Below are 26,938 nucleotides of genomic sequence, written 5' to 3' on the forward strand. Positions count from 1 at the left end.
AAATAGTTGAGGGCTGCAGGTTCTTCTTTAGTGCTCCTCTCTGCTGCAGCTCTCGCCAGGCTCTCTGTGTCCTCCAACATGGCCTCCTACAGCTCCTCCGGTCAGACCGCCTCATCGTACCGCCGCACCTTCGGTCATGGCACCTACGCCTCACCATCACTCAACCGATCCCTGCTGGGCCACAGCGGCAGTGGCGGGGGTCATGTCACCTCCAGGGTCTATGAGGTGACCCGTACCAGCGCCACACCAGCTTACCGGGTCTCCTCAAGCTACTATGGCAGGCCGGTGACAACCTCCCGGGCATCCGTTGGGCGCTCTTATGCTGGCATGGGCGAGACGCTGGACTTTAGCCTGGCGGACGCCCTCAACCAGGAGTTTCTCACCACACGGACCAATGAGAAGGCCGAGCTGCAGCACCTGAATGATCGTTTTGCCAGCTACATTGAGAAGGTCCGCTTCTTGGAGCAGCAGAACCAGGCGCTAGTGGTGGAGGTGGAGCGCCTGCGAGGCCGTGAGCCCACGCGCATTGCCGACCTGTACGAGGAGGAGATGAGCGAGCTTAGGAGGCAGGTGGAGATCCTGACCAATCAGAGGTCACGCATAGAGGTGGAGCGGGACAACCTGCTCGATGACCTGGATAAACTCAAAATCAGGTGGGAGGAGCAAGAAGAGTCATGCGTCTTACTAGCTTGTTTATTCTTGTTTATTCTGACATGACCTTTATATATTATGACAAAAAAGAGCTTTACTTAATTTTAAAGTAAAAATCTTTATAGACTTATAGTGAGTCTTAGAACAAATAAACAATTTTAAAAATAATTTTAAAATAAGTAAACTGAAAATATTTCTTAAAAACACAATATTATATATATACACAAGTACACAATATTACTTGTCCCATACACTTAACAGTTACAGAAATATTGATATTACCACAATTTAAGCAACAACCTGGAGCATTTACCCACTGTGTGGTGTATCTGGAACTAAAATGTGACAAAAACTCTGCAGGTTTTTGTATTTTATTGCACTTTTCTGTGAACACTTGCCAACTGCTCAACAAGCAGTAGTGAAAAATTGTGACGCAAAATGAAAAGAAGTGTGTGGAGTGGAATAATGAATGGAGGAATGAGGTGATACATAGGCTTGTGCGTGCTAGATTTAACCAGCCGTGTGGGAGATGATCTGCTGTTTGTTGCAGTTACAGGAAGTATTTTTAAACCCTGGTTCCTCTGTGCATCTTATTGGTTTCACAGATTGTGCTCTTTACAACAGATTACTTGATTATACGTTTGCTATTTTCAAGATATTTCCTAAATACTTTAAATATATTTTAAACATATTTTGTATAAATGCAAAGCTGTTTAAATCAAAATATAACAAGATCATTTATACATCATCACAGGAAGAAGATTACAGGTGAGTCATGAGGATGAGTGTCTTCCAGGGGGTATTTTGGGTATAAGGATGTTAGAATGTAGAGGGGCGTATAATCAGATAAATCAAAGTAAAACATATATTTGACTGAAGCTTAACAATAATAATGCTGCTAAAATATTACAATCAGCAAAAATAAACCAAAGTATTTTATTAGGTCATCTAAAAAGTATAAATAATCTATGTAATCCTGCTAACAACATGTTTATGCTGTGGTAAAAAATCTCTGATATTAAAGGGTTATACAAAACATCGGAATATCAGGGAAATGTTATTTTTACTAACCTTGGCACAAAAGCTAAAAAGCTATCTGACTATTACAATGGACTCTTAAATGGTGTAGGGTGCAAGCTACCGAGAAACAAGCTGCCAAATGAGTTTTTCCCTCATCTGAACTAAAGAGCAAGATTAGTGACCACATAATTAATCAATCTTTATCTAATTAAATGCATAGCTTAATAACATTAAGTCATGTGATTTTCATAAGCAAGTTATTTGGTAGTTACTGCTACTTTACTTGGCTACGCTAACTAGGCTAAACAGCAATAATTACTATCTATATAAATATTATGTAGATAGTAATTCTCTGTTATGATTAGATTCAATATTTGTTGTAATATAACAAATTACTTTATTTTTTTAAACTAATATAGAAATAATGACCTAGGTTAATAAATTAGTATTGACTTAAAGAAATTTAATATTGAGCTTAACCGCTAGTAATAATAATAATAATAAAAGTAATAAAAATGTATACTTTATTGATCCCTGTGGGGAAATTACTCTCTCTGCATTTGACCCACTCACTCAGTGAAGCAGTGGGCAGTCACTAAGCAGGTGCACCGGGGAGCAGTGTGTAAGAACGGCACCTTGCACAGGGGTACCTCAGGGTAGCCGTTCAGTGGATTCAAACCCCTGACCGTCCGATCATGGGGCCACCACTCTACCTACTGAGCTACCCCTACTGAGCTAAACTTCCTGTTACTTTTTGCTCCATTATAGTTGATTTGGTTTGGTTGGTTTTTTATTTAATATAATACATTAACTTCCTAAAATATAAAAAGAAATATTAAACTGTTGATTAATGCGTCTGTTTGAATACCTTTGAACTCGTATGCTAATTACAGTAGTAATTAATAATTTCCAAATTAAGCATCCTTTATTACTTTCTTCTTTATTATGATTAGATTTAACTGGAATATTTATGGAATATAAAAAAACATTTTCTAATATATCAACGAATATTGAACTTATGAACAGGATTAATTACTGTGTGTTTAATAAGATAAGTTTAAATATGTACCTTAGTTTCTGTATTAGGACAGTTAGCTTATAGTGGCAACAACTAACTATTGTCTGGTGTTAAATTAGATACAACTCCATTATTTGAATAAAAAAGCTGTGTTATTAATAACTGGAAAAGAAAATTTAATTTAGTAATTGAATGAAAGACAAAGCTGGGAAATTATGTTAGTTTTAATATCTCATTGTAGTTCATTTTTATATATTTTATAATTTTGTTTAATTTATACAGCATTATAAAGTTTATATGAAAATATAAAATGTAACTTCATCAATAAATATGGTTATTATAAAATAATTTTATATTGTAAGCTCTGTTACCACGCTTCTGACAAATTCAATTTGAGTTAAATGATAGAAATTGTATTTTTTTTCCCACGTAGCTCTTTATTTAATAATATTATTTATTAATATTATTACTGCATTGTTATTTACAGCATGACAAGTCTTGCTATTCATTTTACACCTGCAGAGATGATGAAAACATCAAAGCAGATATTCAGATCTTCTAGTCCTGATATGAGAAATGAGAGAAGTGTGGTCCCCTGAAAACTCCAAAGCGAATATTTAAATAGGTGATGATTATAGAGGCATTTTGCAAAGCTCAAACCAGTCTGCATCGATAAATATACTTGTGTGCCATGATTTAACTTTAGGCCTGACATAATGATGAAGTGCTCCTGAGCATAAAATTCTTCAATCAGTCCATTCAAAATGTGACATAAACTGCTGTTAATCTCAGAGCTGAGCATCATTTTTCTCTGACTCCAAAAAGTATTGGTGACAGATTTGATGTGATTAATAGGCATGTGTGTGTCAGTGTGTGTGTTACTACTTTAGACTGACCAAAGTTAGTGCTAATCACACACTGTGTTTACATGGCTCTCTTCTATAAAAGGAGAGGAACAAGCTCACACATATCTGAAGGATCTGTCCTTTCTCTGTCTGCAGTTTACGTTTTTAACAAGCAAAAGTTCATTTCTTTCCTTGAGGTTGAGACTTAAAGGCGCTCTTCTGACACCTTAAATAATTAAATGTGGTAGGCAGTGTGTGTTTTGACTTTACTGGACAAAAAAAGTTGCCATGATAACCTTTAAGCATTTTGTATTTCAAGAGTCAAAGATCAAACAAGCCTCCTAACCTCCTCAGGCTTTAGAAAATCTATTCCACAAGGGGAGTCTTTAACCGATCAGTGACCTTTACAGGGTATAAAAAGTGAACAAGTTCAAGTTAAAGGATGCACTTTCATCTTTTATTTTGGAAAAGTGTCCTTTTAAGCTCAGACTGTTAAGTAATGGACTTCCAAGTCTGAAGCCAATGTGGAATTGTGCTAAACCTGCATTGTTTCTAATTGCCAGCAGGGGGCGTCACCTCTGGATGTTAGTTTCAAATCTTATTCATTATAATATAATGTTTATTTTCTACATTTTTCAGACCATTTAAGGTTAGAAAGGATGATAAAGAAGGATGTGCACCTTGTGTGCAGTCACGTCTGGTTTAAAAACACCAAAATGAAAATGCTAAACCTGAGGCGTCACTAACCAATGGGTGAGAGCACACTGGCAACATCCATCTTTTATATACAGGCTATGAAATTATGCATCTTTGAACTTATTAGCCTAATTCAGCTTTAACGTCTTTCTGCAGAGCTCCCTGGTGTGTGGACAGCAGCTTCTACAGTGTGTTCAAACCAATCATTAATCCAGCTGCTCATTAATGGCTCTCTGTCTGAAACCATGCTTTGTGTCTCACTGTCCTGCAGACTCCAGGAAGAGATTCTTCAAAAAGAAGAAGCAGAAAACAACCTGGCTGCTTTCAGAGCGGTATGTCCCACTCTCATTTCCTGTACTTTCCCCAATAAATACAGTGTTAGAGGGGAAAGGCTGAGATGGTTCAGACATGCAGAAGAGGGATAGTGGATATTTGTTATTGGACAAAGGATGTTGAAGATAGAGCTGCCAGGCAGGAGGAAAAGACAAGTTCACAGTGAAGAGTCATGGATGTAGTGAAGGAGGACACACAGGAGGAGGAGGATACTAGAAGATAGAAGAAGAATGCTGAAGATCATAGAAGCAAAAACATAAAAAAAATAACTATAAACATAACAAAATAATTTAATTATGATAATAATATTAATATAATAATATGAATGTGATAAATAAAATATATCTTCGTTTTTTCTGTTACTTTTTGGTGTACTATGGCAGACTATGGATGTAAGAAGGCTATAAATCTGGGTTACAACATTTTAAAAGGGAAAATACTGTTAAAAGTTTAAAAAAATTATTCCCTCTTTCTTTGTACTTCTAACATTTTCAAAACCATCAAGTGGACTGGATTAGTTGGTCTGCATTTTGGCCCATGGGCCATATGTTTGCCATGTTTCACAATAATTAGCCTGCTGGTGTGGCAAACTTAATGGAAGTTTGTAATATATGCATTTTTTTTTTTATCATTATACACTTTGATTCAATGGAAAATATGTCGATAATTATTCCATGATTATCTAATTTTTACATAAAATGAACATTTTTAATGTTGCAGGATGTGGACGCTGCCACTCTGGCCCGTCTGGACCTGGAGAGACGCATCGAGACGCTGCAGGAGGAAATCGCTTTCTTGAAGAAGATCCATGAAGAGGTTTGTTCTTCACCCTCTTCCATCTTTACCAGTCGCTGATCCCAGCTCCTTTATCAGGGTTTAAAATGCATTCATAAGTGTTTTATTACACTGCTGCCATCAGCGTAGGTTCTTCATTTAGTAATAAGTAGATTATAGAGGACTTTAGGGAGGAAAGGTGTCACAAATTGTTGCTTTAAAATAAATCTGTCAGTGAGGCACAAACAAGCTTCACAGGATTAAGAATGTGTGTTGAGCTGTGTGACAATGCTCTCGGTCTGTCTTAGCATCTGTTAGAACATCTGTCTCTGTGTGTGCGAGATGACAAACGAGAGGGTTTGGGGAGTTTTCACTTTCAAACACACACAGAATTGCATTGTTGGCAGCAGGCCCGGGCAGCGTGGCAGTAGAGCTCTGAAATCTCCCACAGCAGATGTAAGGCTAAAATTACTCTGTGTACCAACCGGCGGACAAATCCTTGTCTCTGATCAGCATGGGCTTCGTTCTGTCTCCAGCCTGGAGCGATTACTACATGATGCCAAAAACTAGTGTGCTCGACATGGCCTAGGGTTACTCAGAGTGGATTAAAGTGTTATAAACAGTTTGGACTAAAATTAAGTCACTTTTTAGATAAAGGGAGGAAAAAAACCTCAGAAGGTCTGATGACGGTGAATCTTTTTTTACTTCACATCTGCAAATTAAGTTGCAACACTGTATAAAGAAAGAGGAAGAAAATCCTAATAACTTCTTAAAGCGTCTTTAACTTGGATTCTTTAATTTCATACTCTTATTATCTCCTTGTACCACTTGTTTTTATTACTGTTCTTTTCCTTGTTCTTCCTGGTTTTCTTGTGGTAATTATTTTTCTTCCTCATTCTTGTTCTAGTTATTATTGTTGTTCTTTTATTCTTTTTATCTTCATTATTATTAGTCTTGTTTCTGTTGTTTATCTCCTTCATGTTGTAATACTTAGCAGGTTTGAAGCTCTGTGCTCACTTACTCAGATGTTTGTTCCTTGTGTTTTGTTTGTTTTGTTTTTGTATTGGTATTTTATTTAATTTATTTTATAGCATTGCTAATAGTTCACCATCTGCTTCATTTTAGCTTCTGGGAGATGCCAACTTTTCTGGTCGTTCACTGCCAAGGCTTACTGTCAAACATCAGGTCCTCATTAATCATATTTATGAACTGCAGAAGGAATTTGGGGTTGATGGTGGGTGTATAAAGTACTGGCCCTCCAGACCAGAGACTTTCAGTAATGTTTGGTAAAGTTGATGATTTTGGTTGAATGTAATTTAATCGTGGTTACTACAGTTAGACTTCAATGGATTTTTTCTGTATTAAGCCAGACTGGGTTTGTGTCCTAAACAACAATGAGAGATAGTGATGTTTAAAACTACGTAAGGTTTGTTATGCTCTATAACTGGATAGCCATCCATTCATTTTCTTCAATTTAACTGGTGATGTTTAAGGCCTATCCCAGCTGTCATAGGGCCAGGGCACTGGTACACCTAGCACAGATGACTAATTTGTCATAGAGCTCACACAGAGAGCCCAGGCAACCATTTACACTCAGATCTAGAACCCACACAGACACGGGGAGAACATACAAACTCCATGCACAAAGACCCCAGACTGGAAATCATGGACTTTCCTTCCGTGAGGCATCATTTCTACCCACTGCACCAACAAAATGTATTGATTGATTGATTGATTGATATACCTTTATTAGTCCCACAAGGGGAAATTTCATAAGGCTGCCGACCTATTGCACGCAATGGCGGCGCCATCTTACCCTCCGACCATACATACATTACACAAAACATCACATGGGGAAGACAGGTCAGAGAGGTATAACAATGGAAAATGCACCACATGAGGAAAGATAAGGAGAAAAAAAATAACTTCCCCCAGACTGAGCTCCAACAGGGAGATCAGTTTGAGAACAGAAAAAAAACACTTCTGCACATAGCACATGAAAAAACTCTTAATACACCAAAGAAACACATGACAAGCAACAGGGGTGGGTAAATGGCCTGCATTTGTATAGCGCTTTACTAGTCCCTAAGGACCCCAAAGCGCTTTACACAACCAGTCACACACACATTCAAACACTGGTGATGGCAAGCTACATTGTAGCCACAGCCACCCTGGGGCGCACTGACAGAGGCGAGGCTGCCGGACACTGGCGCCACCGGGCCCTCTGACCACCACCAGTAGGCAACGGGTGAAGTGTCTTGCCCAAGGACACAACGACCAAGACTGTCCAAGCCGGGGCTCGAACCGGCAACCTTCCGATTACAAGGCGAACTCCCAACTCTTGAGCCACGATCGCCCCAGTAAAGGGTGAGAGACAGTCGAATTAGACAGTACATCCGGGCCTGCAGCCTGTGCGCTGGTCTCCTTGATCCACCATCAGCATCAGAAGGGAATAAGCGTCGAAGGCGTTTGGAAAGGGAGGGGGGATGAGTGTGTGCATATCAGTGTATATGTATGTGTGTGCGTGTCCAGAGTTCAGCTGAGACAGTGTCCTTCGCCCTGCCAGGCTAAGTAAACAGTCTTCCAGCCAACCCAGGTGGCCTTGCATGGAATGGGAAGGAACAGACTCAACACAGTCGTTATCAGGGTGTTGTTGTTTGGCTCCAGCCTTGAGACCGCAGCTGGCACCAAAGGGGTATCCGCATAAGTGATGGTGGTTTTTACTTTAGTGCGAACAGCTCATATGAATTTCAAAGCAGTTTTACAGTCCAACACTGGTCTCTCAATCTCCCGTTGGAGAGCCGCAAGCTTCGCCATACTTGCGTTCTGTGATGTTGTCATTTCTTGTGCTCAAGGAGCCGATTTCTGAGAACTCACGGCAGTGTGCCTCCCCGAGATGTCATCCAATTTACGCCCAGAGATGTCATTCCGAGCTAGCCCTTCCGAGATGTATCCAGTCTGCAGTCAGAGATCTTATTCTGAGTATTCACAGCAGCCATAGCCTTTCCAAGATCTTATGAGCCCATTTTGAGAAACTCACGCCTCTCCCATCGTTCCAATCCCAGCGGGCAGCCTTGTGGGGGTTTGAACAGCCGGTTCCGCTTTCTTAATTCTTCGATAAGTCAGGTCCAAGCCAGCTCTGATCCGCCAGAACCCTGTTACCATGGTTCCAAATAGGTAGATATCTTCAGCACTCAGGCTCAACCAAGCCCAAACTTCTCGTTGAGAAAGGGGTGTCAATTGCATTTAGGGACCAGTTGATCCAATCCATAATTCCTCTTTTAGGTTTTAGAGAACAGACTGTGAGAGAATGTTCCAGGGAAAAGTAATACAAAAAACACGAGACTAGACAAGGACATAAGAGGCTAAGCAGGGAAGCTAAGGGAGAGGAGGAGGAGAGGAGAAAAGTGCGACCGCCTTTGTCAAGAGCAAGAGCAGAAATTTATTGTTGCAGTTCAGTTCACTTAGAAGAACGGAGAGTTGCCTCAGATCATAATTATAGTTTATTTTTAGGATGTTAGAAGGTCATTACTAGGACTTTCATGTTACACAACCAGTGGTTTCATGGTTGTGATGGCTGCAACTAGCTAGTCCCTGAGTGACGTACCCAGACAGTGAATCCAGTCTGCATAGACAAATCTCAGTTCTATAACGGGCCAGTCAACCTTACGTTTCTCCTCCTCCCACAGGAGATCCGTGAGCTGCAGGCCCAGATGCAGGAGACTCAAGTCCAGATCCAGATGGACATGTCCAAGCCGGACCTGACGGCAGCACTACGAGACATCAGGGCTCAGTATGAGGGCATTGCTGCCAAGAACATCGCAGAGGCTGAGGAGTGGTACAAGTCCAAGGTCAGAGGGATGTTGTCTGTATTAACGACACTTAGAGATCAATTCTGACATCCAAGAGTTGGGGATTTAAAATAAATTGTGAAATCTATTTAACCTTTGACCCTGCAGGTGTCTGATCTGAACCAGGCGGTAAGTAAGAACAACGAGGCTCTGAAGCAGGCCCGTCAGGAGACCATGGAGTTCAGACACCAGATCCAGGCCTACACCTGTGAGATCGACTCCCTCAAAGGCACCGTAGGTCTCATAAACCTTCTTTGGTTTTTATTTAAACGTAATCTTCTCTGAGCTCGGTTTGATTTCAGACTCTCCTCTCTGATTAATCCAGAATGAGTCCCTGATGAGGCAGATGCGGGACATGGAGGACCGTCATGGACGAGAGGCCGGCAACTACCAGGATAGCATTGCCCGCCTGGAGGCGGAGATCGCCAACATGAAGGACGAGATGGCGCGCCACCTCCGTGAGTACCAGGACCTACTCAATGTCAAGATGGCGCTGGATGTGGAGATCGCCACCTACAGGAAGCTGCTGGAAGGAGAGGAGAGCAGGTAATTTATCAAACTATCCAACCAGGCCAAAATTGTTTTGTTTTAGTGTGCTGCCTTTACAATAAAGATTTGGAAAAGAAAACTGCCTCAGAATGTCAATATTTTATCCAGATACACATAAAATAACATTTAAAATGATATTTTCTACACTTTCCCTTCTCCCATTGCAGGATTGCCTTGCCTGTGCAAACCTACTCCACGCTGAGTTTCCGAGGTGCACACACAGCTGCAGTTACCTAAACATACCACCAGGGGGCATGCCTTATTCTGTTTGATTCCACAGTCTGTTCAGATGGAGCCTGATTTACTGTTTGTTATACATTTCAATAATTTTTTTTACCACATTAAAACTGTGTAAGATTAAAATTTTACTTAATTAAGAAAATGGATGTTAATTAATTAATTGATTTCTAAATCAATTAACCTACAAATTAAATACAACCCCATAACACTGGGGTTGTATTTAATTTGTATTTCATAGGTCCAAGAGGCATCCACATAAAGTTTTCATTGATTTTTCAAAATAACATAACACATTTTACATATTAAATAAAAATTAAATGTATTCCGACCTTTGTTAATCAGAGACCAGCCCTGAGCAGCAGCGCTCCTCTGAGATGCATTCAAAGAAGACTGTCCTCATCAAGACCATAGAGACCCGCGATGGAGAGGTAAAACTGCTAAGATATAAAACTGCATTCATTAGCCTTGTGAGTTTTTAAGTTCCCTTCATAAGGATTTTTTTTCTTTTGTTTGTTTGCTTTTCTTTTGATGTGATCCACCCCAGCACCTTATTCAAGAAATTCATGAAAAATGTATTTAAGTTCTATAAATCACATTTTATCTTATCAAAGACCGGTAGAGCTTTATTCAACTGCACAAATGCTGCCTGGCACTGCTCTGTCCAATGGACCAGATCTGGGGCACACTTTTGAGTGAGATTAGTTACATGGCTGGTCAGCTCCACAAAGCCGGTCATGAACCGGCGGTCAGTATCTCTTTTGGGATGCCGACTCGGGAGATGATCTGAAACAGGGCCTGGAGGTGCCAGTGTTATGACTCGCTCTATGAAGCCTATCTTTAATCAGTACGAAATACAGGTAGGTCAGTGCTGTGTCAGGGCAAACATGTGACCATCAATTTTTATCACTTGATCAGAAGCTGAGGTTGCACAGAGTTTAGTCATGAGATTCCTCTAGTGGGAAATATCCTGTGGAGTGAATCGCTGGAGGCAGCAAGACCTCATTAGATGGCCTCCTCCTCCTCCCTAGAGTCAGAGTTGAATAAACTAAAGGTCTCCGCTAAGCACAGCACAAACATCCCCCTTGCTAAAGGTTGTGAGTGTATCCCCACACATTGCCCCAACAGGTTATTGAACACCAGCAAATCTGTACCCAGAATTTAGGGATGCCTCAGGTGCAAGCTAACTGCAGCCTTTACACCATCTGTTTTGCCCTTGTATTTAATTTGGAGCGGCACTATGGGATATTTGTGTATGTCCTCATGCACACATCTAACCTCCACCAACGCCCCGTGCCGTACCAGGGTTTGGAGGACCAGGGTCTGCGTGCAGCCCAGACTCACCCTGCAGCCCAGACTCACCCTATAGCCCGAGTCCACCAGAGCCTGGCGTATATCCACTGGCACCTTGACACTGCATGTCCCTCTTGGACCTGGGGAAGGTGTTGGAGGGCCAGCAACATGGAACAGCTACCCCACATCCGTCAGTGGGCATTCCTAATGTCAGTGTCCTGGCCGCCCACACCTCCAACATACCTGCCTCAGCATTTGCACGGCTCCCTGTGAGTTGGGGGCAGCTTAGTTGCTGGAACCTGTGGGGAGACAGCGAGACTGGCTGTTGTGGTGGCTGCTCCATAACCAGCAAAGTTATAGTGGAGCTGGGGAACCTCCTCCTTGGGGCTGGGACCGGCCAATTCTCCACAACTGGCTGTGGTTGATCCAGCGGGTTTGCTGGCTGCACTGCCGGGTGGTTTTTGGCCAGTCATACAGCCATGTCAAGGTTTGCTTGACATGACTGTGTGGGACAACAGAGGAGCCAGGGGGGTGCCAGACCGAGACTAGGTGCACTCTCATCTGGCGCTCGGCCTAATTCTGTAGCCACTGGAGCTGATCTTGATGCACAGTCGCCTGTTCTTGGTGCATGATGGCCATCTCTGCCAGAATTGCTGTCAGCACTTCCACTGGCTGTACTGGTTGCACATCTGTCCTAGCGCATCTGGGTTTCGACACCACTGTGACACGACGGACCAACACAAACACACTGTTAAAGAGCTGGGTAAGTATTAGTTGCAACTTTTCCAAATTGCTCTGTGCAACTTTTCAGCCGACTTGTTTCTGGCACAGCCTTCCCCTCTACATTACAGGTTGGCAACTGAAATACCAGGACTGATCATACCAATCAGTCCCAGCTACTCTGCCAGCCTTTTGGCACTGCCCACTGCCACACCACTCCTCTGAAGCAGAGCTGCAGAAAACACTTGCCACACCAGCAAATGCAATTGTCCCATATTTAGACAGAAAACAGTCCATTACCTTATTTACACCTAATATTTTAGAAACTTTACATACAAATAAAGATTGCTTTAATGTAAGTAATTAACTGCTGAAGTGACTGCTGGTGTTTCTTAATCTGTTCTGTGTTCACCTGGGCTCTCTGACTGTAATCTTTCTGTCTCGACTGTTGTAGTTTGTATGGATTTGGGACAGTGTTCACTCATTTCCAGATATCTTACATTCATCCAGACAGAGAAGTCATCTGATAAGGCTTTTATGTTTCTGTCTCATGTTTTTCTCCTTCAGGTTGTCAGCGAGTCCACGCAGCACCAGCAAGACATCATGTAACAACCAGCAGGACATAAGAAGAGAAGAAGAAACAAAAAGCTCTCATGTGTCCCTGCCTGAGACGGACACATGAAAACAATAAAGAAACAAGCAAAAGAAATAAAACTAAGAAATAAGACTTTACACACTCGTCTTTACGGCCTGCCCTGTGTTTGTTTGCAAGTTACTGAGATGTCTTGATCCATTCTCAATCATCCAGGAAAGTAAATCTCCAAACGTTGATTCTGTTCATCTGGACGTAGCGTTTTGTGGGAGAAACGTTTCATCACTCATCCAAGTGACCACAAAACGCTACGTCCAGATGAACAGAATCAACGTTTGGAAAGTTACTGAGATATGTGTATTGAAAGCAGAAATTCATCAGGGTTCATTTATCTTTGGTTAAATGTAGGTTAACATACAAAAACTGAAAAAAGGAAATATCTCAATTTAATCAGGAAATTTCTGTGTTTACTGACCGTTTAAGACTTTATAATCTCTAATAAATGAGCAAAAAGAATATTAATTAGAATAATAGTCGTCTATCAGTTGTAGTCTGCAGCAAACTGAGTTGGTCAGATGGAGAATTTTGCAACACATTCAGCTCTGAAGGGTAAAATCACTTCAGATGCCCAATAAATAACAGATTCTGGCCCATGGAGCCATCAGAGCTGAAACTGAAAAACAAAAAGTAGAAAGTGAACGTTGAACTCCCTCCTCATGAATATAGTTTTGATTACATTTTAAGGAAACATTTTCTTTTCACTGATACTCATATTTTATCTTTTTTTCAGTTTCATATTATATGATTGCAAATTTAGTTTTCTTAAGAAACCTGTCACATTGAATTATTTTAAGCTTCCTGCTCTTTGAGTTTCTGACCTTGATCTGGTGTTTACTGAAAGGTGGAAATGGAGGAAATAGGAACTGAACTTTACTGTATGTGTAGGATTACAAAGCAGTCTGTGAATGTGCTTAATAGACAATGGTTATTGGATGTGTGTAGCCCAAGTGATGTTTAATAGGCTGAAAGCAAGTAAAGAATAAACAGTGGAGCACAATTCTCCCCAAAGGGCAAGGGCTATACTACCTATTTGATGATTTATGATGTTTTTATAACAACGTGAGGATGTCAGCCTGCTTTCATAACAACACGCTAATGTCTGACCTTTGACCTATGACCTTGAAGCATAAAATGGTGTATTTTATTATCTTTAGTCATCTGATTGGAGCTGAATTGGCTGAAATCTTTGGCTTCTATAAGCTGCACATCATGCTGAAATATGGCAAGTTTCACAAGTCCTGCAACTTCAAAAGCGTCCAACAGTGAATACGTATGGACAGTGTAGGCCAGTAAAAATGCCAATAGTTAACAGACTTATTAATATTGTTTTATCATTACATCATTATAATTGAGTATCCCATTAAATGGATGTTCAAATTTACATCAGACAGTTGGAGTTTTTGTTATTTCAGCTGTAGCCCTGATGGTGTTTAATGGTCTGAGAGAAAGTAAAGAATAAATACAAAAACAGAATTCAAATGTAGGCTTAATCTACTTTATAGTCCAGAATGAGTCCCTGATGAGGCAGATGCAGGACATGGAAGTCCCGCATCTGCCTCTAGTTTAAAGTCCACAAGTACAAATAGGAGTCCTGATTTATATATGAATGCTTATAAAACAACAGAATGTTTGTAAAATTTAAAAAAAGAAAATCAACAAACAAAAGAAGAAAAATCAAGGAATAAAATTGCCTATAAGAATCTATATTTATTACTGTTGCTGATTTGAAACATGGGAACCTGGGAAACATGGAATGTAGGGTGGATATGCATAGATGGGGGCAATTTGAGTTTAACAGCTGAATGCTAATGACAGACTCAGTTAGACTCTGTCTCAGTACCTGGTATTGGCCCACCGAGCTCCGGGTCGTCTCAAAGAGCTTGGTAGATGGTTTATTCTAGGTCCCAGGTCAAGGAGCCCATTTTGCATTAGGGTGGTAAGATGTTTCCTGGTTCCCATTGTTCAGCATTGATGGAGAACTGGTGGGGACTGGCAGCATTTTATGTTTCTGGAACCTGGGAGATAGGATATAGAAAAGCCGAAACAACCAAAAAACAAAGACCATTGAGCATGCTGAACATTGAGTCTTTTAGTGATTCTTAAGTCAGTCAGATTATAATGATCTGTCGAGATTATAAATGGTTATCTGGCTGCCAGTCCTCCAAGGCTAGCTTTACTGCCAGTAATTTGTGGTCTTGCACATCATTTTCTACATTCACTAAAAACCCCTGCTATAATTATGCCACATGTTCATTATGGGTCCATCAGCAGGCCAGGAATTCCTTCTTTAGAGCAGAGTCCACGCCAGCCTCGTCTTTGGCAGACAAGGAAGAGCCTCCCATCTTCTTGTCCTTCCACTGGCCCATCACATCCCAGCCCAGCTTGCGTTCTGCACCCGAATCCATCATGCGACCACCGCCACAGCTCCCCTTGCGTCGGTGTCCTGTAAAATAACAAATAGGGGCCAGAACAATGTTCCCAGAAGTGGCCCTGGCTCATGGCCATGGTGACCCTCTCCCAACCCAGCTGCACCCAGTAAATAACAGTAGACACCCTACTCACAAATGCAGGTAAACCTCTGCCCTGCTGCCAATCACACGCGTTGCCTCCTACTGTTGCCATTCCATGAGGTCAGGACTGGGTGTCATGCTGGCCATCTAGCGTCAACCTTCCAGCCTCTCTCCTTCAGTGCTCAGCTAGCCTGCTTTTAAAAGGTCTTTACACAGCTGATAGGCCACCTCTGGACACACCCATGCCTCAGCAGGTGGTCCCTATCAGCTAATTTGTCCCATGTGTAGCCAGTCCACAGTGGATTAAAACCTATGTCACATAAAACACTAAAACCCATTGTAGTGGAGATATCAAAGATAGGCACGGCTGTGGCACTGATTCAGTCTTTGAGCACTACGGTCACCCCGGTGTGTCGGCCAGAACGCCACTTAAGGCCAAATTGTCCCAGAGTATGAATGAAGGAGGGAGCTTGAGGTTCCGTTTGAGGCACTTTATTGTCACCAATAAAACTATTCTATGAACTTTGGGGCCTTGTATACAAACGCCCCCAAATGTATGTAAGACATTTGCTCATCAATAAGGCAACAAAGTTCTAGGGTTGTGGTGAGTTCGACGCAGAGCTGTCCTCATCTTCCCCAGAGGGCAGCGCAGGGAGGACAACCAGTCTGGCAACTGGCCGAGCGTAGACTCTCTCCTTCACCTTCACGTCAGCTGACCTGATGCGTCCATCAGGGCTAGGATGAGTTTTAATCACCCTCTCCACAGGCCAGAGAGCCCTGGGAAGCTGTGGATCAGCGATCATCACCACAGAGTCCTCAGCCAAATCAGCTGCCATTGTTTGCCACTTCTGGAGAGTCTGCAGACTGGGAATGTACTGACGGATGAAACGTGACCAGAAATGGTCAGCCAAAACCTGGGAGTGCTTCCAGTGACGGTGACTGAGAAGTTCATTCTCTGGGTATACTATCTGAGGTAGCGATCCATCCGGCCGCCCCATCAGAACAACATTGGGAGTCACTGGATCTGCATCTCTGGCATCGGAAGACACATACCCCAGGGGTTTACTATTGAGTATCCCTTCCACTTTGATGAGTACAGTGCAAAGCACTTCTTCTGGAACTGACTGAGCACCAACTGTGGCATAGAGGGCATACTTAACCGACCGGATCTCCCTTTCCCATGCTCCCCCAAAGTGTGGGGCACCTGGAGGATTAAAGCGGAAGCTGATCCTCTGGGGTGCTAGAAGCTGTTGTAGTTCCAGGGCCATCTTCAGAAAGGTCTCGTGCAGTTCCCTCTTACCTCCCCTGAAGTTGGTCCCCTGGTCTGAAAACAACTCGGCAGGTGTTCCTCTACGGGCGACAAATCGCCGAAGAGCCATCAGGAATGCATCTGCATCAATGGTGTTAAGAACATCCAAGTGGACTGCCCTGCTGGTAAGGCACTTGAATATGATTCCCCATCTCTTCTCAATACGCCGACCAACCTTGACTTCAAACGGCCCGAAGCAGTCCATTCCCGTAGAGTAGAAAGCCGGTTTATATAGACGCAGCCGGGCTGCTGGCAGGTCTGCCATCCTTGGCACTGTAGGTCTAGCTCTCCACTTTTGACAATCAGCACAGAGGTGTTGGTAGCGCCGGACAGCTTCACGCCCTCGCAGAATCCAGTAGGAGTGCCGAAATTCTGCGAACATCCGCTCCGGGCCAGGATGATAGAGGCGGCTGTCAAAGTCTTGAATCAGGAGTTTGGTCACTGGGTGGCTTGGGTCTAGGATAATTGGATGGAGTGTCTCCAGAGCCAAATCTTCAGATTGACGAAGTCGTCCTCCAACACAAATGAGCTGTCTAGTCTCATCTACCTCGGGTGACAGAGAGAGAAGACGACTGCTCCTGGGAACTGGCTTACCGACTTTCAACAGGTTGTACTCCTCCGGGAAACTATCCATCTGGGCCCTTTGTAGGATCAGCCTCTCCGCCTTGTGATAGTCCTCTGCAGTGGGATGACCATCTGGTTGGGCCGCCCCATGCAGCTCCCACGCTGTAACCTCTAACATCTCACTCCAGGTTCTGTAGCGGCTCAAATCTGAAGTTGGCTGATCTGACGGAGTAGTTGCTGTGGTCCCACAGAACACAGCTTTGCGCAGCTCCGAGGCATCTCCTGCTCGGTCAACCGTGAGATCCTCTGGCCAGGAGTCTGGACTGCGCAGGAGAAAGGATGGTCCTTGGCTCCATCTATTTGGTACAGTGAGCTCCTTCAGCTTCTTCCCACGTGTCACATCGTCGGCTGGATTCCTTCCAGAGTCGACGTATCTCCAGGAGTGCCTGTCTGTCAGCTCTTGTATCTCGGCTACACGAGTGCCCACGAAGACCTTAAATAGACAGGCTTCAGACCTCAGCCAGGTCAGCACTGTTGTAGAATCAGACCATAGGACCGTCTGTTCGATTCTAAGGGTGAGCTCCCTTTCCAGCACTTGTGAGAGCTGTGCCCCAGTGAGTGCAGCACAGAGCTCCAATCGGGGCATGGAGTGGAACCGCTTAGGGGAAACCCTGGAACTTGCCACCAAGAATGACAGATGCACTACACCATTTCTGCCAGTGGTCCGGAGGTAAGCTACTGAGCCATAAGCTTCTTCAGAGGCATCACAAAATATGTGTACCTCTCTCTGACAGCCGAAGGGGTCCACTTCCTTAGGCACATATGGTCGGGGAAAAGTAATTTCAGGTAGAAATTCCAGCTCTTCTTCCCAGGCTGTCCACTGCTGCATAAGCTCCTGAGGTAGGTGTGGGTCATCCCAACCCCTTTGCTTGTCCCAAAGATGGCGGATGATTACCTTCGCTCTGGTTGTGTAGGGTAAGATGAACCCTAGGGGGTCGTACTGGCTGGCCAGGACCTTGTAGATATTGCGCATCGTGGGGACTGCATATAGAACTTGACGATGCTTGTAGCCTAGGACATCTGTGTGGAATAGCCAGCTCAATCCCAGGGTAGATTCTGGGGTATCCACCTTGTTCTGGGCCAGCCATAGCTCCACACTAGCAGAGCAGCTCTCTTCTGGTAAATGACTGATGACGTCACGTTCATTGCTGGCCCACTGTCATAGGTCAAACCCTGCTGAGGCTAGGATGTGCCTGTAACTTGTCGACAAGGTTCCTTGCCTCTTCCACGGTGGGGAAACTCTGAAGGCAGTTGTCCACATAAAAACACCTTTTGACTGAGAGTCTCACGTCATCATCTGGCTGGCTGTTATCCATGACATGACGCTGCAGGGCAAATGTGGCACAGCAGGGGCTACACGTGGTTCCGAACGGGAGCATCCGCCACTCGTAGACTGCTGGAGGGCTCTCGTCGCTGATGTCTCGCCAGACAAATCTGAGCAGGGCACGATCTTCTGGTAAGAGATGAACCTGGTGGAACATGCCTTTAATGTCCCCACTCACTGCAACTGCATGCTCTCGGAAACGTAATAGGACTCCCAGAAGCGACGCACCTAAGGTGGGCCCAGGCAGCAGGTAGTCGTTCAAGTTCTGTCCTCTGTACTGAAATGAGCAGTTGAAAACCAATCGGTTCTTGCCATTATGGCTCACCATGTGATGAGGGATATACCATGCCTCCTGACCTTCTGTCACAGGTGTCCCAGAGCCACACCTAATGATGGAGCCAGCCTTGATAAGCTTCTCCATCTCCACCTTGTAGCGAAGTATGCCTTCAACCTCTATTTGGACAGTTCTGCTCTCCAGAATGCGTATGGCCTCTTGGTCTTGCCTTGAACGAGTAACAAGCTTCTTGTTTTGGAATGGGACGATGTCGACCTGCCATAGTTTCTCCACATGTTTCATTAACTCACTGACCTGAGGTGCCACAGTTGTCAGTAAGCACTGCTGCGATTGGGCAAGCTGGCCAACTATACTTGCTGGCCCTTGTAGCGCCCAACCTAGCCTGGTACGAATAGCAGCAGGCCCTCCTGGAGGTCCCAGCCTGACTGGTTCAACGGGGGTAACCAGATGGGGATGGTCACTACCAATGAGTAGCAAAGGTTTCACATTTATCAAGGTGTGGATCGGAGGGGCCAATCAGGTGCTTATACCTTTCTCCAGCAAAGACCTGGAGGACATCTTAGGTCAACTGAACTCCTCCTCCTGCTGTTTAGATGTCCTGCCAACACGTTTATTCAAAAAGGTCTCAAAGACTTTAGAGTCAGACCTGTTACAGATCGTCAACTTTTCTTTAATGTCAGGTGTGTTTCCGGAACCACTAAAAACTGCTGTAATAAAACCTATACTGAAAAAGGACAATCTTGACAAGACACAAATGAACAACTACAGGCCGATCTCAAATCTCCCATTTTTAAGTAAGATCATTGAAAAAGCAGTTTCTCAACAGCTCAATTACTTCTTAACACAGAATAACTGCTATGATGCCTTCCAGTCAGGTTTTAGACAGAACCACAGCACTGAAACTGCTCTGACCAAAGTGTTTAATGACATATGTCTGAATACAGACAGTGGAAAAATGTCAGTCTTAGTTTTACTGGATCTCAGTGCAGCATTTGATACAGTTGACCACAACATATTACTCAAACGACTGGAGAACTGGGCAGGTCTTTCAGGAACTGTACTAAACTGGTTCAAAACATACTTAGAAAACAGGAAATACTTTGTATCAATAGGTAACTTCACATCTGAGTAGACAAGTATCACATGTGGAGTTCCCCAAGGTTCCATCTTGGGACCCCCTCTGTTTAACATTTACATGCTCCCACTGGCACAGATTATTAAGAACAACAAAATAAACTACCACAGCTATGCAGATGACACACAAATATATATCACAATGTCACCAGGAGACCGAGGCCCTGTACAGGCTCTTGGTAAATGCATCGAGGAAATTAATGACTGGTTGTGCCACAATTTTCTCCAGCTAAACAAAAACAAAACTGAGGTAATAGTCTTTGGCGCCAAAGAAAAACGATTACAGGTCACCAGAGAACTTCAATCTATACACCTAAAAACCACAAACCAGGCGAGAAATTTGGGTGTAGTGATGGATGCAGACCTAAACTTAGAAAAACACATTAAGACAATAACAAAATCAGCTTACTATCACCTCAAGAATATATCAAGGATAAAAGATCTGATGTCTCAACAGGACCTGGAAAAACTAGTCCATGCATTCATCTTTAGTAGGCTTGATTACTGTAACAGCATCTTTACAGGTCTACCTAAAAAATCAGTCAGACAACTACAGCTCATTCAGAACTCTGCTGCTCGAGTCCTCACTAAGACCAAAAAAGTGGACCACATCAGTCCAGCTCTGAGGTCTTTACACTGGCTGCCTGTCCGTCAGAGGATAGACTTTAAAGTTCTGATGCTGGTCTATAAAGCTCTGAATGGTTTAGGACCAAAGTACATCAGTGGCCTCCTGACCCAGTATGAACCTTCCAGATCCCTCAGGTCATCTGGATCCGGTCTTTTATCAGTTCCCAGAGTCAGAACCAGACACGGAGAAGCTGCATTCAGCTTTTATGCTGGCTTATATCAGCATGTGCTGACCACTCAGTGCATTTTATCAACAACTTTAATATTTTTTGGGAACGCAGGCATCTGTTTAAAGCAAATGGATTTAATGTTAACAAGTCAGGGGTGAAACTGTTCACCTCCAACTTGTTTTATTCCATACGTCATCCATCTGTGCTTGGTGCCAAGGCTGAGATAAACAAGGAGTTATCTCATAAAGAGGAACAAACAGTACTCCAAGAACAGACAAAGCCCAGCAGAAACCTTGAGGAGGAGCTCCATTTGCCCCCACCCGGGAAGAGCCTCAGAAAGGAGAGACATCTGAGGCAAGAAGAGGGGTCCCTATTTGCCTCCAACTCTCTCAACAACACCAACGACCAGGACCAGGACCAGGGACCACGATCTTCCCCAGTCCCCCAAACCCCTGACAGGCCATCACCCCCATCACCCTCCTCCCCCTCCCTTTCTCCCTCCTCCCCACACCTGAAATTCACTGAGGAGATGATGGAGCGGGTCAATGCTGGGCTCAGATCTACCCCCCGGCCCAATCCCTTTTTGTCCCCCATAAACCCCCCACCAGAGCGGCCAAAGGTTCGCCATCGAACCCCACCCTCAACAGAGCAATCGAAGTCACATTGCCCAGCCTCGCCCCCCTTAGTTCCTCCTTACCACCTTCATGCCCTGTCTCCGCAGTCTGATGTGTGATGTGTGGAGGGTCCGGGCTGCGAGGATTATGGCAGTGGTGACTTTTCCCAGGAGAAGCTGGGACCCTGTTTACTAGAAGGTTTTAAAATTTGACTTTATCTGTTTTGATTTTATATACTGTTTTGTTTGTTTGTTTGTTTGTTTGTTTGTTAATTAGTTAGTTTGTTTGATTGCTTGTTTTAATCAATTTTAAATCATGCTTTTTATTTGTTTTTGTTTCTAATGTCTCTGTAAAGCACTTTGAATCACCTTGTTGTTGAATTGTGCTATACAAATAAACTTGCCTGCCTTGCCTTGTTAGCTGGTCCTTTGTCAACTTGGACACCACTGTGCACTGACTGAGGTAGTGCTCTTCCGTGTTACAGAATGGACAGTATGGCTTGTTCTTACTGGCCACACCACCTGGCCTCACAGCCTGTGGCTTTGTCGTTACCTCCTTTGCACCATGAAGGACTGTGATGGATCTCTTACTCTGGCACACATCAGGCCTGGGCTACTATTTCTCCTTTGTCCCTTTCACTGCTAGCTGCCCTTCAGAGTCTTGGCACCAGGACTCATACTTAAGCCACCCTGCGAGATCTGCCAAGGTATGCATCCTCACACCTTGTTGGAACACAAGATGAGACTCCTTTTGATTTCCTGGCCTTATCACTGCAGGATCCCCACCAGATCTCATGTGTTCAACCTGCTGTTCCTCTAGCTGAAGACCCCGTTCAACCTCTCATTTGCCTATCTGACCACAAGCATTGCCCTTCTCTAGAGCAGCAACCAGCTACATCCAATGGCTTACATGAACAAAAACCTTTGATACCTGTTACTGCTAGCTCGGGTCACTCCTGTAGCACTAGAACACATATATATAAGCTTGAAGGTTTTTCGTTTCCAGACCTTAGTAGAGAAGACGAAATGCAGTACAGGATGTTACGGATGGCCCTTACAAACCTTCTTGATCCTCATGAGACAGACCACTTCAAATATCATGTTCTTCTTGAAAGTAGACCAAGCTAAATGATTAGCTCTTGCCTTTTCCTGTGCTCCTAACACATACACTCAAGCCATCAGAGCCTGATGAACGTCATGGGCAACCAAGACAGCTAGCATTGAAAGAGCTACAGAATATACTGGAGCTTCCTCCTATCAGAGCAGGTGATGGTCACAGTCTTGATAACTTCGCTCTTTGTGTACAAGCTCTAGTTGGTTTGCTTGGCACTGTGGGTGATCAAGGACAGACAGAACTACTTTGTGGCTCCCATGTTGATCGCCTACTTGAAAAGTTGCCTGCAGAGCATTCTAGTCGCTTCAAACGGCACATTTACAGGGAACAAGGAGAAATTACCTATAACTTACCTTTGTTCTCATTCTGGTTGCAAATGGAATGCAAGTGTCAACCAAGAAAGGACAGTCCTGTTTCATCCTTCAACCAGCCACGACCTGCCTGTAAGTACACCTCTCCACTCACAACAATATTACATGGGGCAAATACATCTGATGATCCTGTACAGGCAGCACAACCCATCATAACAACTGGCAACATGTGCATATTGCTGCTCACCTGAACACCACATAAGTAAGTGTGCTGAGTTTATTCAGAAGACAAAGGATGAGAAAATAAACTGGATTAAAGGACACAAACGGTGTCGAATCAGGCTGCAAATTGTGATCTGAGAAAGACTGTGCTACCACTCCAAGGTCCGATCACAGATTTCCAATCCTAGAGCAGTTCAGCGCATGCCCAGTGGTTGTTCACCTCTTCCAGTTCAGGTTCAGGAGAACTGCTCCAGCACATCCTCATGTCCGCTGATGGCTCTGAATCCGTTCAGCTACCTCTTACTCTACCATCAGCAGTTTCTATGTTGTCGCCTGTAGTGCCCCCATCACCAGTTCCACCGCCTGTGGCTGCCATTCTGCCAGAGGTCAGGGCACCGCCTGGTCCTGCCTCACCTGGTCCTGTCTCACCTGGTCCTGTCTCTGCCAAGCTCAGTACATTGTGCCCACTGCCTGCAAAACTGCGGGTCTGCACTCATGTGCCTGTGGCCGCATCCCATGCGGTAGGCCTCCGGACCTGCTTCACCGCCTTTGCTGGCTACATGGTCAGCCCCTCTGAACTGTTTGGCCTGCGTTGTCGACCTTCGGGTGGACCCTGTAAACTGTTTTGGCTGTAGGAAAAGTGACATGTCTACTAAAGAGCTCTGATGACCACATCAGAACTGTAAAAATCCTATTGCAGAATAGAACCTATATCACACCTGTAGCATGTCTGATTCCTCTGCCCCCACTTCCTGAAAGTGGACTGCACTCACCTACAGCTCACTCTTTCTTCACTCCCACATTGGGCGGCAGCTGAGGTGAGTTTCTGTTTGAGTCTCCTGAGTTCATGTATTATTTTGAGTTACTGAGTTACTCAAATCACACTTTATTTCCTTTCAGAGATAGCAGTCCATTTGTGTTTGCACTAGGATGATGTCAGCGTAAATGTGTTCCCACTAGTGCTGTCAGCGTAAATCTCGTTGAAATGACGTTAACGCCACAACACGGCAAATCTCCGTTTACGAGCTACCCCGGATCGCCCCGTGCGTGGGGCTGGACGGCCAACACGTTAACGAGCTAACTGCGCTAACACACTAGCTCCCACCCATGTAATTGAGCATTGCGTGGCACATCCAACATACTGTTTTACTTTAGTCCATGACGCGCTTACCTTCAGGGTCATACGTCACATGAAAACCAAAATAGTTCCAAATGCCAGATCTGAATGAGGGTGGGGGGGGGGGGGGATTCAATTTGCCATGTTGCAAGGAGAGCTTAACTTCTGTCTTGCTAGCTTGCCCTGCGCTCAGTGAATCTGCGTTCGACTACTCCGCCTAGGCTGCACTGTCGAGCGCAGATCCACTGAGCGCTCAACACAGACAGCATCATCAGAAGGAAAGTTGATAAAATAAATTAAAAATTTTGTATTGTTCGATACATATGCGTACCGAACCGAAAGCACTGTATCGAACGGTTCAATATCGATACGAGTATCGTTGCACCCCTAAAAACAACATCATCACAATCATCTCAAAATATGGCCAAACAGTTGTTACTCAACTTACATGACATTCAGAACCAGTTCGGTAACATAAAAGTTTGTTTGTCAGTACCTGTGGATTAATAGAGAGGACACCAAAGTTAGCGTCTTGCTCAGGCCGGAGCTCATTTATTTCTAAGCTGCGCATGCGCAGAGCCTATAGCTAGAGTCTCTCTGGTAGTTCTACAGCAGTGCAAGAGCACCATCTACTAGCATAATGAGATATAACTTTGGTCTGGCAATGCATAACAATGTCAAAATAATTCACAATAATAAACAAAAAAATGAGGGGGTATTTGGTTTCCTTACAAAAATAAACATGTAGCCTTTTCCAACCTGCTACACTAGGAAGCGGCACGAGGGTCTGCAATAAAAACACTTACAAGCACAGAAACTTCTCTCACTCACTTAAGTGAGTCGAAACTCATCATACCAGCAGGAGGCAATAAAATCAAAAGTGAAATAAGCTCCGACCGAATGCTCTTCCTCTCAGCAAATTCACTGGGTAAGAGAGCTTACGTAGTCTGCTACAACCACGGGGTAGCAGATTATCTGGCAGAAAGTGGAAGTTTGTTAAAATGAAGTTTCTGAAGTGCCTTAACACTGTGCTATATTAACCAAAATGTCATATAGTATTGAGTGGACATGGCCCTGATAATAAAGGCATTAGACTACATGTCCTTTAGTAGTAGAATGATGGAGACCTTTACCCACGCTTGAGTGTACAAGTAGACAACAGGGAACCATCTTTTAGGGGAGATTTACTGAAATGCTGTTGTTTAGACTAGAATGGGACAGCCGTTTCAAGGTCCGCGGCAGCGTGTCACGCAGGACACATCTCCCTTCTAGAAGTGTTTTGTGAGAGAATAAAAGTGTTAAATGATCTACTGAGCAGTGTGTTGTCTTCCATCAGATGCCTTTGAGGAATCAAAAGAACTCGGTGAAGTGTTGATATTTAACACTTTCAAGGAAGTAAACACGATATTTTTGACTTGAAATCTGTGTTAGGCTTGTTTGAAAATGAAAACTACCACTCCTCATGTCTGTTTTTCTTTTTCCAGTCATGTAAAATAACCCTGCAAGATAACTTTGTGGCATAACGACCCAGACTAAATGACTGAACCTTTACAAATGACTGAACCTCTATTAACAAGTGTTTCATAAACCAGACTGCTTGTGCAGCTTTCCAGCAGTCCATTTCACCTCTACACCACACCTCTCATCAGGTCTCGACATCCTGCTGAAATAGGGAAGGCATGATCACATGATAGAGAGCACCTGTGTGGTTCAGCGTCCCCAAACACCACACCCTGAACACTTTAGATCAAGGAACCAGCTCTAATTTTCATTTGCACTGCTGGGTGAATGACAGTTGTATGCAACTTATTGGTATTGTCACAAGAAAAACAATGGTGTGCTTGGTTTCAATGTAACTTTATTCTTTCATGAGTTATTTACAAGTTTCTCTTTGTTCACAGAATGAATAATATGACAACAAAGTGGAAGTAAACATGATATCTTGTACTTTAATTCAGTGAAAGTCACTTTAGTTAGCACCCCTCCTCCTTTTCTTTTTCCAGCCTTGTAAAAGAACTTATAGTTTATCTTTTACAAAGATAAGGAGTGTTGCCAACAGAAACTACATGCAGAAGCTACGTGCAGTTACTAGTTTTTCTTGGTTTGCGCTCATAAATTCCTCAAGTCTGTCTTGCCTTCTCGGTATGTTTGGGTTTTTCCCTGAGGGATGAGTTAATTACTTCTCCGTGTCTTTGGGATGGACAACAGGTCTTGACTGTCACTGGGTGTGACCCAAAAGTAAAAGCCAGGCTGCCTATTTACAGGTTGATCTACATTCTAACCCACATGTACAGCACTGTGAAAAAGTATGTCCTTTTCCTGATTTCTTTTTATTTGTCAGATCATAAAAAACGAAATAAAAAACATAGACAAAAATACCCAGGTAAATAAAAAATGCAGTTTTTTGATGACGATTTAATTCACTGATAAGAAAAAATTATCCAAAATTGGATCTGTTCCTCCACATTAAAAGGATCCAATTGAGGGGTTTGGACATGTCAGATTGGCAGACCAGGGGCACGGTGAAAAGATTATATTCCTCCCCTGATTTGGGAGGAATATAAAAAGCCTCATTACCATTGAGGATGTGAGTGAAGTTGCCCCCCCACCTTCTTGAAGTCCAACAAAAGTGGTATCAAATGTTTGTGCTACGTTTGTGCTGGTTTGTGCTGCTAAAATTGTTGTTTGTGCTGTTAAGATTGTTGTTTGTGCTGCTTCCGTTTTAAAGATATTAATGAAAATGTAAAGGTCAAAAGGTCAACCAGCCCCCCCACATTACCCAAATCAAACAAAATTGATGTCAAACATTTGTGCTGCGTTTGTGCTGCAAAAATTTTCGTTTGTGCTGCTATCACTTTAAAAATATTAATAAAATAACATCTTGGTGCGTGCTTAATCATCCAGGTAAGTAAATCCCAAATGGTTGATT

The 26,938-nt window shown here is 43.5% G+C and overlaps 1 protein-coding gene across 1 annotated transcript; it reads left to right on the forward strand.

Annotated features, from left to right (window-relative positions):
- On the forward strand, nt 1–15,138 carry desmb (desmin b). The gene is made up of 9 exons (XM_040051663.1): nt 1–653; nt 4,502–4,562; nt 5,284–5,379; nt 9,027–9,188; nt 9,297–9,422; nt 9,514–9,734; nt 9,905–9,948; nt 10,320–10,405; nt 12,555–15,138. The coding sequence occupies exons 1-9, from the start codon at nt 79–81 to the stop codon at nt 12,594–12,596; spliced, it is 1,413 nt and encodes a 470-aa protein (XP_039907597.1). The 5' UTR covers nt 1–78; the 3' UTR covers nt 12,597–15,138.
- The last annotated feature ends 11,800 nt before the right edge of the window (nt 15,139–26,938 follow it).

This window comes from Simochromis diagramma, unplaced genomic scaffold, assembly GCF_900408965.1.
Source record: "Simochromis diagramma unplaced genomic scaffold, fSimDia1.1 OVJJ01000107.1, whole genome shotgun sequence".
NCBI lineage: Eukaryota > Metazoa > Chordata > Actinopteri > Cichliformes > Cichlidae > Simochromis > Simochromis diagramma.

Coding starts and splice junctions, on each gene's coding strand:
- desmb (XM_040051663.1), top strand. CDS start 79: ATGGCCTCCTACAGCTCCTCCGGTCAGACCGCCTCATCGTACCGCCGC. Junction 654..4,501: donor CTGGATAAACTCAAAATCAG/GTGGGAGGAGCA, acceptor ACTGTCCTGCAG/ACTCCAGGAAGAGATTCTTC. Junction 9,735..9,904: donor CTGGAAGGAGAGGAGAGCAG/GTAATTTATCAA, acceptor CTCCCATTGCAG/GATTGCCTTGCCTGTGCAAA.